The sequence below is a fragment of the Caloenas nicobarica genome, chromosome 8 (genome assembly GCF_036013445.1).
Source record: "Caloenas nicobarica isolate bCalNic1 chromosome 8, bCalNic1.hap1, whole genome shotgun sequence".
NCBI classification, from domain to species: domain Eukaryota; kingdom Metazoa; phylum Chordata; class Aves; order Columbiformes; family Columbidae; genus Caloenas; species Caloenas nicobarica.
In genome coordinates this window covers 6,812,566-6,825,486 of record NC_088252.1, presented here as the reverse complement: position 1 = coordinate 6,825,486, position 12,921 = coordinate 6,812,566, and the positions used below count along the sequence as shown (strand labels likewise).

At 47.6% G+C, this 12,921-nt stretch overlaps 1 protein-coding gene across 1 annotated transcript in view; it reads left to right on the top strand.

Moving 5' to 3' along the window:
* The first annotated feature begins 1,705 nt into the window (after positions 1-1,705).
* The window catches only part of GPC1 (glypican 1), a 204,968-nt gene continuing 193,752 nt past the window's right edge, over positions 1,706-12,921 (top strand). The window contains exon 1 of the mRNA XM_065640101.1: positions 1,706-2,374. Coding sequence (XP_065496173.1) covers positions 2,218-2,374 — 157 coding nt within the window. The 5' untranslated portion in view covers positions 1,706-2,217. The remainder of the gene's footprint in view (positions 2,375-12,921) is intronic.

Sequence of the window (12,921 nt, the reverse complement as noted above, 5' to 3'; positions counted from 1 at the left end):
ATTAATTGGATGAGATCTCTGACATAGTCTCCAAATGATGTGTTCAAAGCCTGGAGTGGGGAAAGGGTTATGGCCATAAAGTTAGAATAAATACTTGGGAGTAAGGGCTGAAATAACATTGTACTACATAATGTACTTGGGTAACCTGTTACACATGTGGTTCTCTTGCATTTACAAAACAGGTCCTTTTTAAAAACAGGGTGGGTCATCCATGGCAGATTTTTTTTCCACGTATTTCCAGGAACAAGACCCATTTCCATGCTCCAGAAAGCGCACAAGACAAGCTCCAAACTGAGGGGTACCAAGTTCTGGGGAATCTGTAAGCCTTGGGTTTCTAAACACTGCATCACTGAGAGATGCAGCGAAAGACCAATGTCATCTGTTTGTTTTTTTAAAACAAACAAACAAACAAAAAAAGATTTGGGGTATATGGGGTGTATCTGACTGTATTTTAACTTTTGGTGGCAATGACGTGTCACCTTAGTTATGATCTTCACAACAAAATTCTCCCTGTCTTTGCAGTTGTTATAGATCCTCTTAATCTGCTCTGTCGTATCTCATAGATGACTTTAATTAGGAAGATTTCATAGGAAATCATTAGGTGATTTCATAGGAAAGCAACAACTTGTCCCTACAGCCATCCTTCTCCTCCCTTGGGCTATTACTTTGCTGTCACTTACTTCTCCCTTACTCATTCCTCAGCAGAACAAGCGGTTCTGAAGCTGCAAGATGAATGACCCAACTTTCCCATGTATTTGTGCATGTCTGTGTGACTCTTTCAAAAGGTACAATATCTGATAATTTTTGCTGTATTTTTTGGAGACCACTGTGCTGGTGGGGTTTCTGATGTCTGAGGTGTAAACTTACACAAGTGCTTCAGCCGAAGCGCAGGCAGGTTCCTGCTCCTTTTTCCATGGGAAACAACTGCTCTCAGAAGACACAGAGGAGTGATATTTGGGTCCTCTATATGTTGTGAAATGTGCTAGATACTGGCCAACAGCCTGAGAGCTCCCTGGGAGGAAACACTCAGGCATTGCCTTGATGCACAGGTGATCACAGATGCTCAGTTCTGCAGGAAGCAGTCTGAAACACGGCTGGTGGAGCTGCTTTAAGAACTCCGAAGCTGAGTTGAAGCTGAGCTGTAGTTGAAAATCAGCTCTCTTCCCACATCGGGCACTTTTAGCCTTCCCAGGACCTTGCTGGAATTCCCAGGCTCTCGGTTAAGTAGGAAGCACGTTGACGGTCTGGCTAAGTCGTTTGTAAGTTAAGTTTTCTATGTAGTTGCGTCCCCACCGAACCCGGGGAAACTGGGATCGCGACACCGTCAAAGATGCGTTTATTGCCCGTTTTTGCTATGTCCTTCCCGAAAGACGGCGTGCGACTCTCCGAGTGCCCCCGCTGCGGTGCCCTACGGCTGGTTTGGAACCTGCCCGGGCAGGGGCTGTCGGCGCTGCCGCCGGGCCCTCCCGTGGCACAGGCGAGCGGGCGATGCTCCGGCCGGGACAGCGGCTCTGCCCGCTGCGCCCGCACTTACGCCGCCCTCGGCGGGGCCCGGGGCCGGGCCGGCGGGCGGCGGCGCTGCGGGGCGGGGGCGGAGCCGGGGCCCGGGGCGGGGGGCTGCGCCCTGCGCGGGATTGGCGCCGGGCGGCGTGATGCCACGTCCGGCGGGGGAAGCCCTGCCTCGCTCGGGAGCCTCCCCGCCGCCCGGCTCGGCGCGCAGGTGGAGCGGTGCCGGCGCACGCACGGACCGAGCCGCCGAGTCCAGCCCAGCCCCGCCGCGGGAGCAGCCCCGCAGCCCGTGCCCCGCTCCGCCCGGCCCGGCGGCGCCGCAGCCGGCAGCATCGCGGCGGGACTGCCCGGGGATGCAGCCGCGCTAAGAACAAAAGCCCTCTACGCGGTCACGCTCCGGGGCTTTGAAGCGGCCCGGCCAAACTTGGATCTCTGCCCCCCCCCTCCGCCGAGCCGCGGCGGCGCCCGGATTGAACTCCCCGGCGCCTTTCCCCGCACGCCGCGGGCAGCGGCAGCGCCTGAGAGCCGGAGTTCACCCGCCTGCCGCCCGCTGCGCGCCGTCCCGCCGGGGCTGCCCGGGGAGCGGGGGGCCGCGCCCCGGACCCGCGCCGCCCGGCACCGCGCCGCCCCGCCGAGCCCGGCCGCCTCCCCGCCGCGGGACCTTGGCTTTGCCCTTCGCACGGCAGGTGGCGGGGCCAGCGGAGAAGGATGCGTTTCTTCCCGTGGGGATTTTGGCTGCTGTGTGTCGCCTCCGCCCCGATCCGCGGTGACAGCGGCAGCAAGGCGAGGAGCTGCGCCGAGGTCCGGCAGCTGTATGGGGCCAAGGGCTTCAGCCTCAGCGGCGTGCCCCAGGCCGAGATCTCCGGTGAGTCCCGCGGAGCGCGGTGGGGAGGCGGCCGAACGTGCGGGGCCGCTGCGGTGCGGGGCTTCTCCGGGCTCGGCTCGGCGGTGCCGCGGGGCGGGCAGGGCGGGGGGTGCGCCCGCCGCCGGCTGCTGGAGTTTGTAACGGGTCGTGGAAGTCGGACCCGAGAGGTTTCCCCGAGGGCCGGGCACTCCCTCTCCCCTTGCAGCACCCCTGGTACCCGCTGCCCGGGCTGCAAGGGGATCGCTGCAGCGGTGGCGATGCGAACGAAGCTGTGAGGGAGGGGGTGATCGCACCAAGTGTTCAGGGGTGGTTTTCTTTCTTTTTTTTTTTTTTTTTTTCATTGTCTTGTTTCTTTTCACTTGAATTGAAACGGTTTCAGCGTTTCGGTTGAGAAATGAGGATAATCGAACTGTAGTGGGTTTTGGTGTCAGCGCTGGAAGATGCTATAAGGTTATGAGAAGAATTGATTTTTATTAATCTTCTTTTGGATGGGAAACAAACCTGTAAATGGTATTTGTCAGTTAAAAATGAAGCAGGAGTAAAATGCCCCTGTGTCAATTGTGTAAAGCGTAGAGGAAACCTGAGCAGCCTACACAGAGTGTGTCTGCTTGCCTTCATTCTGGTTTTGGACAAATCTTGGCTGATTTTCTTCTCTTTGCAGAAAAAACACTGAAATACCAAAGAGTATTCAAAGTCTCTTTTGGTGGGTGGTTTTCTTTGCTTGTTTGGGGTTTTTGTTTGTTTTGTTCTGTTTGGGGTTTTGTGTTTGTTTTTTTTTTTTTTAATCTAAAATCTTAGGGGAAATATGTTGAGGTACTGTATTTTTTTTTTTTTAATTCTCATGTAAGTTTTGATACACCAACTTGTGACCCATATCGGAGAGCTTTCTCCTCACTTGTGGGATCTTCCTCCTTCAGACAAAGCATAAAACATGCAGGCGTACGTGCCAAAGCCAACCTACAGGGACATCCCAGTAAAATTGCAGTTTGTAGTTCACATCTAAGCTACAGAATGCCTTATGTTGAATATTTCATTGTGTAGTTTTCCAGGAAAACCAATTCATTGTCTGACCCATGAATGGAAAAGGCTGAACCATATACATATCTCATAAATGTGAATAAGTTAATAGTTTCTTTGTCAAGTTGCAACCAAGAGTAAATTTCTAAAATAAAATGAGCAGTCCTTGAAGTTAAACAGTGGGGAATTTCAAAATCATCTGAACATCGCTATTAATAGAACAGTAATTCGGTTGAGCAAGAAAGTGGCTTTTTATAAGTTTACATCTAATTATTACAAATATAAATGCGTTGGCAGTCATATTGCAAGTGGAAGGTTCTCGGAAGACTAGATGTTTACAAATACTCGTGGAGATGGCTACAGCATTGTGTGTGGGGATAGTACTACAGGGACAGCCATTCAGGATCTCGTGAACTGCAGTTACAAGTATCGTGTGTCGCAGGTTGCTAGTCAGTGAAACATCTTGTGCCTACAAATTGCTGAGATTCAAAAAGTGACAGAGAACACAAAGATTTCTAGGAACCACGTGTTTTGTTTCCTACTGTTTGTTGCTACAAGCATGTACGCTGGCAGCCTTAAGCAACAGCAGTTAAAATTATAGTATCACACTGGGCATCTCTGGCTGTTATTGTAAACAGGGAAACTCTATAGATAAATGCTATAAAAACTTGAGAAATACCGCATGGAAAATAAGATGAAGAAGTGCTTGGGGGAAGAAGGTTCCACACATAAACCTGCTGCTGATATTATTAGCCTGGTATTTAAAACAGCTAACTGACTTAATGATTTTCATTGGTAATTATCACGCGTACCTTCTGACTGATATATATTCAGGAATGCCCTTTTCTATTGCTGTAACACTAACCCAGTACAGTTAAAACACTGATGTACCATAATACTAACCTCGGAAATGTTCCTAATAAAATATAGTTTTGTATATAGTGTGTGCTTTTTAGCAGTTGTGAAGGTTAGTGCAGAAGTTGATGCCAGTTTTGTTGTCTCCAAAAAGAAAAGTCTTGAGACTGTCCTGCAGTATCCCCACATGTAGTAAGTACAGGATCGTGCAGTTGATAATTCCACATTTTTTCAAAGTACTCAATCGTTGCTTAAGGCTGGTTTCAACAGCTTGCTGACCACGGGGATTGTAATCAGTGCGGAGCCTTGTCAAGTACTCCTGATTGATACCTGTAAACGCATATACATCAACATAGAACAACTCTTAGCTAAGCGAAGAAGGGCTGATGAAGACGGTTCAGTGGTGGCTCCAGTTGGACCCATGCAGAGGTTTCCTGGTGGTAGCCTTCTCCATGTTGTCAGAGAGGTTCAAGAACTACCCCAAGAACCATGTTTTTGTCTTAGTTCTGAGTCCTCTGGGGGCAAAACCCCTTCACTTTCTCCCTCTCTAGGAGGATCTTGCTGTTTCTTCTCTTTCCATTGCTTGCCCTGAAGCAAAGGGGAAAATAATTTCCCAGCCCCAGGGTCTTGTCCCCGCAGCGGTGCTGCCATGCTGGGCTGACCTTGCTCCTGTCAGCGTTGAACTGGCTTCAGGCGCTGCTTGGTGTGTGTTGCTGTCGCACCAGCCCGGCAGCAGGAGCCAAACCATGCGTTGCTTGCACCCTCAGAACCTGACTTCAAAAGGTGTGTAGTAAGCGCCCGTGATGCAGGCTCTGACTCAGGCTGAGATGGCTGTGTTTATGTTGGTTTTAGAACACTTATTGCACGGTTTACACCTTCTAATCTGTATTCTCTGTCATGATTTAAGAGGATTATGAGTAATATAAAGTCTCCACGGCTCAGCATAAGGTAGTCCCTGCTTATGACTGTACCAATCAGTTAGAGACGCAGTCACACAGCTATTAGCTGGCTAATAGATAAGCATCTCATTCGGGATAGAGTCTTGGCTTACCCGATTTCTCATGAACCACCTTGACAGGGGTTCCTGTTTTTTTGCTAATGTCATACAATGCCTTTAACATGTCTAAGCACTTTAAATGTGTTGGGTGCTGTTATCAAGCATGTTTAGGGAATACGCAAGGTGTTTTATCTCACTACTTTGAAGTCAATGGCAAAACTCCCAAACATGAAAGAAGCATCTTCTGGTATTAGTAATCCGGACAGACAGATGTGCACGCAGGGTCTCCAGTGAAGATCTGCCTAGAATAAAGTTTCTAACACGGGGGGAAATGCTCCCTACCCCTTGCTTTTGAGAAAGTCGTTACACTTGCGCTTCCATAAGTCATCCTAACTTGAGCAAAGTTTTCCTGTGTGTTGGAGAGTGTTCCTGCTCACCGGCTGGGTGACCTGCAACCCATTCTGCAATTGCTACAAATTATGGGAAAACAGTGGGAGGGTTTCCAGTTCTTTTGTTTCCTCTCGAGTCTTCCAGAGGTAGCAAGCCTCAGTTCCTACTTTCCCCCACTCTTGCTACCCACACGCTGTCACCCCATCGTGGTGACCGAGGGAGAGAGGTGCTCTGCTCTAGGTGTAGTTCTTTGTGTCTGTGCTAAGGGCCAGTCTGCTTGGTTTGGGATGAAACAGTGACCCTATAGCAAAAAATATTGCGCCCTGGGGATTTCTCCACTGACTTGCAGCGTCTCAGGATTACCGTTGGATAGGTGACTGCTCTGCAGTGTCTCGAGCAGAAGTAGTTCTCTAATGTGACAGAGAAGACTTGAGAGTTGTGATTTGATGTGGATGCATTTTGCCCTTGCTCCCTGTTTGGGCTAGGCTTTTGCCTTGTTTTTATTCCCAAGATTAATCCTTACTAGACTTGGCTTGCTGCTAGGTTGGGCTTGTTGACATGGGTGATGGATGTAACACAGCGAAAGAAGAGGAGGGCACAGGAAAAAGCCAGCAGGGCTTAGGTAGGCCATGTTGCTGCTCATCCCGTCACATATCTCACAGTATGCTTCCCTGATTCCTTAGCTGAAAGGAGTCAGAACAACTCTTTTTTTAACCTTTTGGTCCTTTTAGGCTGCATAATTTGGATTTGTAATGAAAACATTATCAAGTGCCTGCGTTAGAGCCATTTGGAGGAGTGGTAGCTAAGCAGAGAACAGGTCTGGCTACAGGATGGGACTTGAATGAGTCTCTCGGAGTGTGAAGAGGGTGATGAAACCCAGAACCGGAGGGCGTTTTAACTTCTGGTAGTTGCAGAAATGCAAAGATGGGCAAACCTGCATCTGTGGTATGAAACACGAAATCTGGGGCTTCTCCACTCCCAAGGAAAGATCTTTGGCCCTTAATTGAAAGGGGACACTCTGTTGCTCCAGCACTTTTTGAAGTGCTTGTTATATTTGGTTTGTAGTTACTCAAGGCAGATGGGATTTCTCAAGGTTAGCTACTATGTGGTGAACTCCCAAATGCAATATCAACCCGTCTATGCTAATGAATTCGTTAGGGGCAAATTGGAATGGCCTCTGTAGCCTGCTGGGTTTCGAGTGCTATTTCGGCTGAGGCAAAACACAGGGAACTGGGCCTTTTCCTCCATCTGGCAAGTGTATGAGTGCGAACGTTAGAGCCGGCCATGCCTGAACTGTGTATCTCCATTTCTGTTTAGCTTAAAATCTCCATAGAAATTTACATATTTTATTCTTTGGTTGGTTGGTTGGTGGCTGCAGAACGTGTCCGCGCAGAACTGGGGTGGAAATGGGGTTTTTGGAGAAAAACGGGCGCCCTCTGGCGGCGGGCCCCGGCCCGGCCCGGCTGTCACCCCGGGCTGGGCTGGAGCTGGAGCGCTCTGCGCTCAGGCAGCCTCGGGAGTTTCGTGGTATTGACATTATTTTTAAGAGAATCTGCCTTTCTGTCACCGCGATACGGATGACTAAGCTCTCACCACATAATTATCCTTATCGGCTGTGTCTGACAAAACTATTTCAACAGCTTCTTTTGTTGGTGAAGCAAAAGCCTGATATTTTCAGAAAAAATTTCCATGCATGTATAGCTGGAGACACCCACCACCACCGCTGTGTGAAACTGTAGAGCTCACCTCGTCTCTCCTTCTTCTCTTCTTGCCCTGTAAGTGCCCTGCTTTGTTTAAGAACACATGTCAGTCAATCTCGGGATACACCGATGCATTTGATAGATGCTTGGCTTTTGGCAGGGATTGTGAAACAATTGGTTTAATGTTCTTTCAGTACAGTTGTCTCACACTGAGGGGACCAGATAGATATATTCCTCTGGGTAATCTCGAATAATTAAGTGTGCTTTGACCTAACCAAAGGCAGAGAGGGAACTGCTAACTTGATTATCGAAAATGTGTGTTTAGAGTCAGAGGCTTCATTTTCCTCATAGGTTACAACAATGATAAATGAAAACAGAGGCCATGGAGCACCTGCCCATCAGCAGCAGTGGAGCACAAGCTCTCATCCTACCCACTGCTGCTCATCGGATGAGGGAGGGGGGTTAAATAGCATCTGTTTTTATTGCAGCATCAAATTGCATTAGGCACAGTATGGAAAGCGAAGGCAGGATGAAAGGATGGCCCCAGCCTCTTAGAGCTGTTGGTCTGAGCAATAATCCTGACCCTGCTGTCTGCGGGTATCTGCACTGTGGGGCTGGGGCCAGTGCTGTGGTTTGGGTCTCCTGGCAGCAGCTTGGCTGTTCCTGTTTTGTGGGACTGTAGAAGTGAGGAGCAGGGTAGGCGCGAGGGCGATTGGCAAGTGTCGCTGGCATATCCGTTTTCAGCATTCAGCTGGAAATACTGGCTGGCAATTTTAGGGGAAAACTGGGGAAATAGACATCCCAATTGTGTGGAAAATCCGCAGGCTTCCTTGGGGGAAATAGCTTTAATTTCTGTTTACTGACCCTGGTTCCTGCTGAACGCAACGTATTTCTGTATATTGGGTTTCTTTCTTGGTCCCGTGAGGTGCTTTTGTGTACATCTAGCAGGCAGGAAGCCTTACGGAGGGGGTAGTGTCAAGACAGCGTTTTGCTCTGCATAGTTGGCCCTGCCATCTCTGCCTGACTTCTGTAACGGGGCATGCTTTACCTCCTAATGTGATGGATTGCTTTCCCGCAAGTAGCTTCCGAGATGGTAGGTGCCCACGTTGCTCTGTCTCGGAGAAGCAGTAACAAAAGCCTCCGTGGAGAGCTGTCTTCAGCGAGGAGCCCTGTCCTCCTGCAACAGCATGGCATGGCTTTAGCTGCCTCCGATACATGCAGAGGTCCTCCCGTAACCCCTTGAACATTCTGCGCTGCAGCAGGCATGTAGCAAACGTGTCGAGTAATCTTTTTAGCTTTTCCCATGGAAGAGCATCTCCTTAGTCGAGTGTTAATTTGGGAAGCAGCTGGATGTGCTACTTCTGGTTCCATGATAGTAAAGCTGGGGAGAGCACTTGACGCTGACTTTCATCTGCCCCTTCTGAACTTTCTGCATAGATTGAGTCTTTCTCCAAATCCTAAGCAAGTCCCTCTTTGTTTCCACCTGTAACAGGTCAGATTTGGGACATCTTTTTCAGTGCTTCTCCAGATCCTGACTCCCAGGCACAGCTGTGAGAAGGAAGGAAAGGTTCCGTGGGCAGCTTGGTGGGGCAGACACACCACCCGCAAGTCTGCACAGACTGTCTGCATCTTTAAATCTCCCTGGAAAAGTCACATTCTTGCTTTTCTGTCTGTGTGATGAGGATTGACAGTGTCTTGCTTTCAGCTGTGAGAACTGCCCTGCAGTGATGGGGAGAGCCCAAGGGAAGGGAGACCCTAAAGCTCGCAGGAACCTTCGTAGCAGTTGCTTGAAGATCATCCCATCACGTTTTGTAGTTTCTTTGCACAAAGTTGCTGTAGCTGCCATTGCATTAGGACATTTCCCCTCAAAGTTACCAATAAATAAATAAAATTCATAACTGTGAAAGCAGAAAATTTCCTCTTCTCCCCTCTCACCCATGAAGGACAGACCGCCCTCTCCTGTGATGTGTATATATCCCGACACAAAATATGTTATATCTGTGACAGGGGAAGCCTGTCTTTAAGTAACATTTGATTCCCAGGGAAACGGGTTACCTCTGTTGCCAGATCCTTCTGCAAAAAATAATGAAGCTTTAGACTGTAGACACTTGAAATGCTTGTCTATACATGACAGAGCTGTGAGCTGGGTCGGTCACTTCTGACCAGTAACATGTTCCTGATTTACTTGGAATTCTTCAGATATGGAAAACTTTTTCTTTCTTACGATTTGAATAAGCAGACTGCGTGCTGTGACAGTTATTCACAATGTGCTAGCTCTGAGTTTTAGGAAATACATTAATCACAATTGTGTTGACTGTACAGAGATTATAAAACTAATTTAATTTTTTGTGCCTTTTCATATACCGTGCAGCATGAATCAAAAGTACAGAATTACACATCTGCTATGAACTCCTATGCTAGCAACATGAGTAAAACAATTTTTTAAATTGCCATGCATTCTTCTGAAGTATTAAAAAAAGAAGAAAACAACAACAAAAAAGTTTTACTGTGGTTTCAGGGAGCAACACGATAGTACTTACACAAACAGTCAATCTTTTATATGACTAAAATGCAAATACTCTATGACAAATAGTTTTGGCTTGAAAAAAATCTTGTATTTCATAGGATTGTAAAACTATACTGTATAATTTAGTTGGAGTGTTTCCACTAGTTTTACCCAAGTCTGTTGCCTTTTAGCTGGAGCAGACATGCATATTTCTAAAATATGAATGTTCAGAAATTCTTCCAGTTGTAAATTTTGTTAATAAATAAAAATATAATAAAAGCACCATCAGAAATTAATTTTACATTTTAAAAATATGGATAAAAAGGGGCTACTTCAATCTTATCTGCTCTCGGTCCATGTTGTTGCAATGAAGTGGGCAGTGGTTTGATTGTATAATTGATCGTGAAGTGAGGGCCAAGCATAGCATAGAGTGAATTTTGTATGAGTGGCAAAGCAGGGCTGCTGTATTAGCACCTCCTGCCCGTTCCTGCCGTTTCCCCAGATAAGCTGAATGGTGGAGATTGGGTGCTGTAATTACAACGCGGGTCTGGCAGGAGGGACGTCTGGTGCTAGATCCCCATCTGGATGCAGATTTCCACCATGAAGCTGGAAAAGCCACTTCACTTTGCTCTTTTTAGCAGTTTCTTCTGCCGTAAACATGAAATTGGAATGAGAGCTTGAATAACTCATGGGAAGTTTAGTTTATTAAACTCTAGTCCCTAGATGTAAGAGTCCCTTGAAAAAGAGCAGTGCTCTTCTCCACGATGCAGTTGCTTGCTGTGCACAGCTGCATGATCTTAAAACAGTTGTATAACCAGTTGAGATTTTACAAACATCTGTTTGGCTTTGTGACAGAATACCAAACCAGCCCTGCAAAAAAACTCTTCTCGCTCCCCTTTCGTTTGTGGGAGGTCTCACAGAGGCTTTCACGTTGAGGAGGCTGGTATTTTTATTAGAGAGGCTCTCCAGGGCCAAACCATAGCTGGAGACTCATCTGCTGTGAGTTTGAGGAAGGGCTGCACAATGATGGGAACCCGTGGGTAGGAGTCCCGTTGACTCAGCCGCAGGCTCCCCGGGGCCGTGCCCCATCCTGTTGGGTGATGTGGGATGTAGCAACGTCCGACTGCTTGTGCTTTGGGGGATTGGTGTGGAGAAGAGGTTGGGAGGTCAGGGGAGTGTTCCAGTTGGCCTTTTGTCTGCCACTAACATGTTCCCTATGTGAATTTAATCCCAGATAAGCAAAAAGTGATGTGATGTTATACAAATACATGCATGAATCTCTGTAATGTCCCGGGTAGTGTAGTCCTGGCGCAGGGTGCAAGAGTGGGGAGCCTCTCTGCTCCCCAGTGCTGCCATGGGGGTCCTGTCCTCGAGCCAGTGATCAGGTCGCACGTTATGTCTCCCCAGGTGAGTCTACGCATTTGTCCCCTTTTTAGGTTTTGCATTAAGTTAATTTAGAACATTGTCTCGTGGACTTGCTGTGTCTTGGAGAGTTGTATTTGATTTTGTTTGATCAGTTAGTAGTAAGCAATAACTTGATTATGTCCGCTACACATCGATGTTAGGGGCAGGAAAAGTTTGGATGTGGAAAGTGTGGCTTAAATTTTTCTGCGTGCTAGAATTTATATAGCGTGATAATATGTGATAGCACTTATTAGACACATTAATGCAAGGTGATCAAAGTGATGTTAGACATGGAGGCTTGGAATTGGGTGTGGGAGAGCAAAGCAGAGTGCTGTAAATGGCTCTTTAGATTAGGTTTACCTGGCAAGTGTTTTACTTGCCTAGTTGCAGAGTATGAGAAATGAGCCAAATCACGCTAGAAAAGGACTTGTTGAGGTCACTGATGCTGAGCCTCAGGCACGTGGTGTGCTGGTGGCTCTTTGCTTCTCCCTCCATGAAGTCTCACAGCTGCTCCATGTTGACTATCGCTCTCTACAACTACCTGAAAGGAGGTTGTAGCATAGAGAATGTTGGGCTCTTCTGCCAAGTAGCAAGTGGTAGGGTGAAAGGAAATGGTCTGGGGTTGCGCCAGGGGAGGTTTAGGTTGGATGTTAGGAAAATTTTCTCCATGGAAGGGATCGTCAGGCATTGGAACAGGCTGCCCAGGGAAGCGGTGGAGTCACTATCCCTGCAGGTGTTTAAAAGATGTGTAGATGTGGCACTTGGGGACATTGTTTAGTGGTGGACTTGGCAGTGTTAGGTTAGCGGTTGGAATTGCCGATCTTAAAGGCCTTTTCCAACCAAAACAATTATATGATTCTACGACTTATGGCAGGTCTGTTCTGTGCCCAAAACACGCACTTTTGTAGGCGCACGGTGGATACATGCTGGGCGTGTGATAGATGAGAGCATCGTCTGGCCACGTGCCCTGTGTTCACAAACATACATTGTCATGCAACTGGATAAGTCATGAATTGGGTATGATGCCATACCTGCACGTTGATGCAGCATGCACCTTTGCTCTGGCGGTGCTTGGGGAGTCATTGTGGCTTTAAAAGTCTCTCTAAGTGGAGCAGCGACTCACTCCAGTCCAAAGCGCGGGATCTGTTGCTTTACTTCCAGCGTTCGTACAACCATGTAGGTGCCTTTCGCATCAGGTTGGCTGCCTGTCACTGAGGGGACTGATTTTGCTGCTCTGTAGGACAGTACAGTCGGGAAAAACCTAAAACAAATGTTGATAGCACTTTTGCAGAACTAATTAAAATGAAATTTTCATGGGTAAATCTTCACAGGGGCCAGCAAATATAAATAAGCAAAGCTTAAGCTGCAAGTTTGCTCTTGTTAAAATAAACAGAGAGCAAATACCTTCTGACACAGGATACTTTTCAATTGTAAACCAGGAAAGAAAGCCTCTGTGTTTAAATGCAGTATTATTCCTCCCACTTTCTTGGATCAGCTGTCTGGGGGCTTGAGTTTTGTCTTAATAAGTAACACTGCTGCTACTGTTTGTGTTGCACTGGAGCAATCTTCCGTCACAGTCATAAATTAAATATTTTTCACTGTTACCAATGCACTCTGTGACAGGGTTTAGGACTTAAATTCCTAAATATATCTGCTGATGCATGTATATCCAGCAACA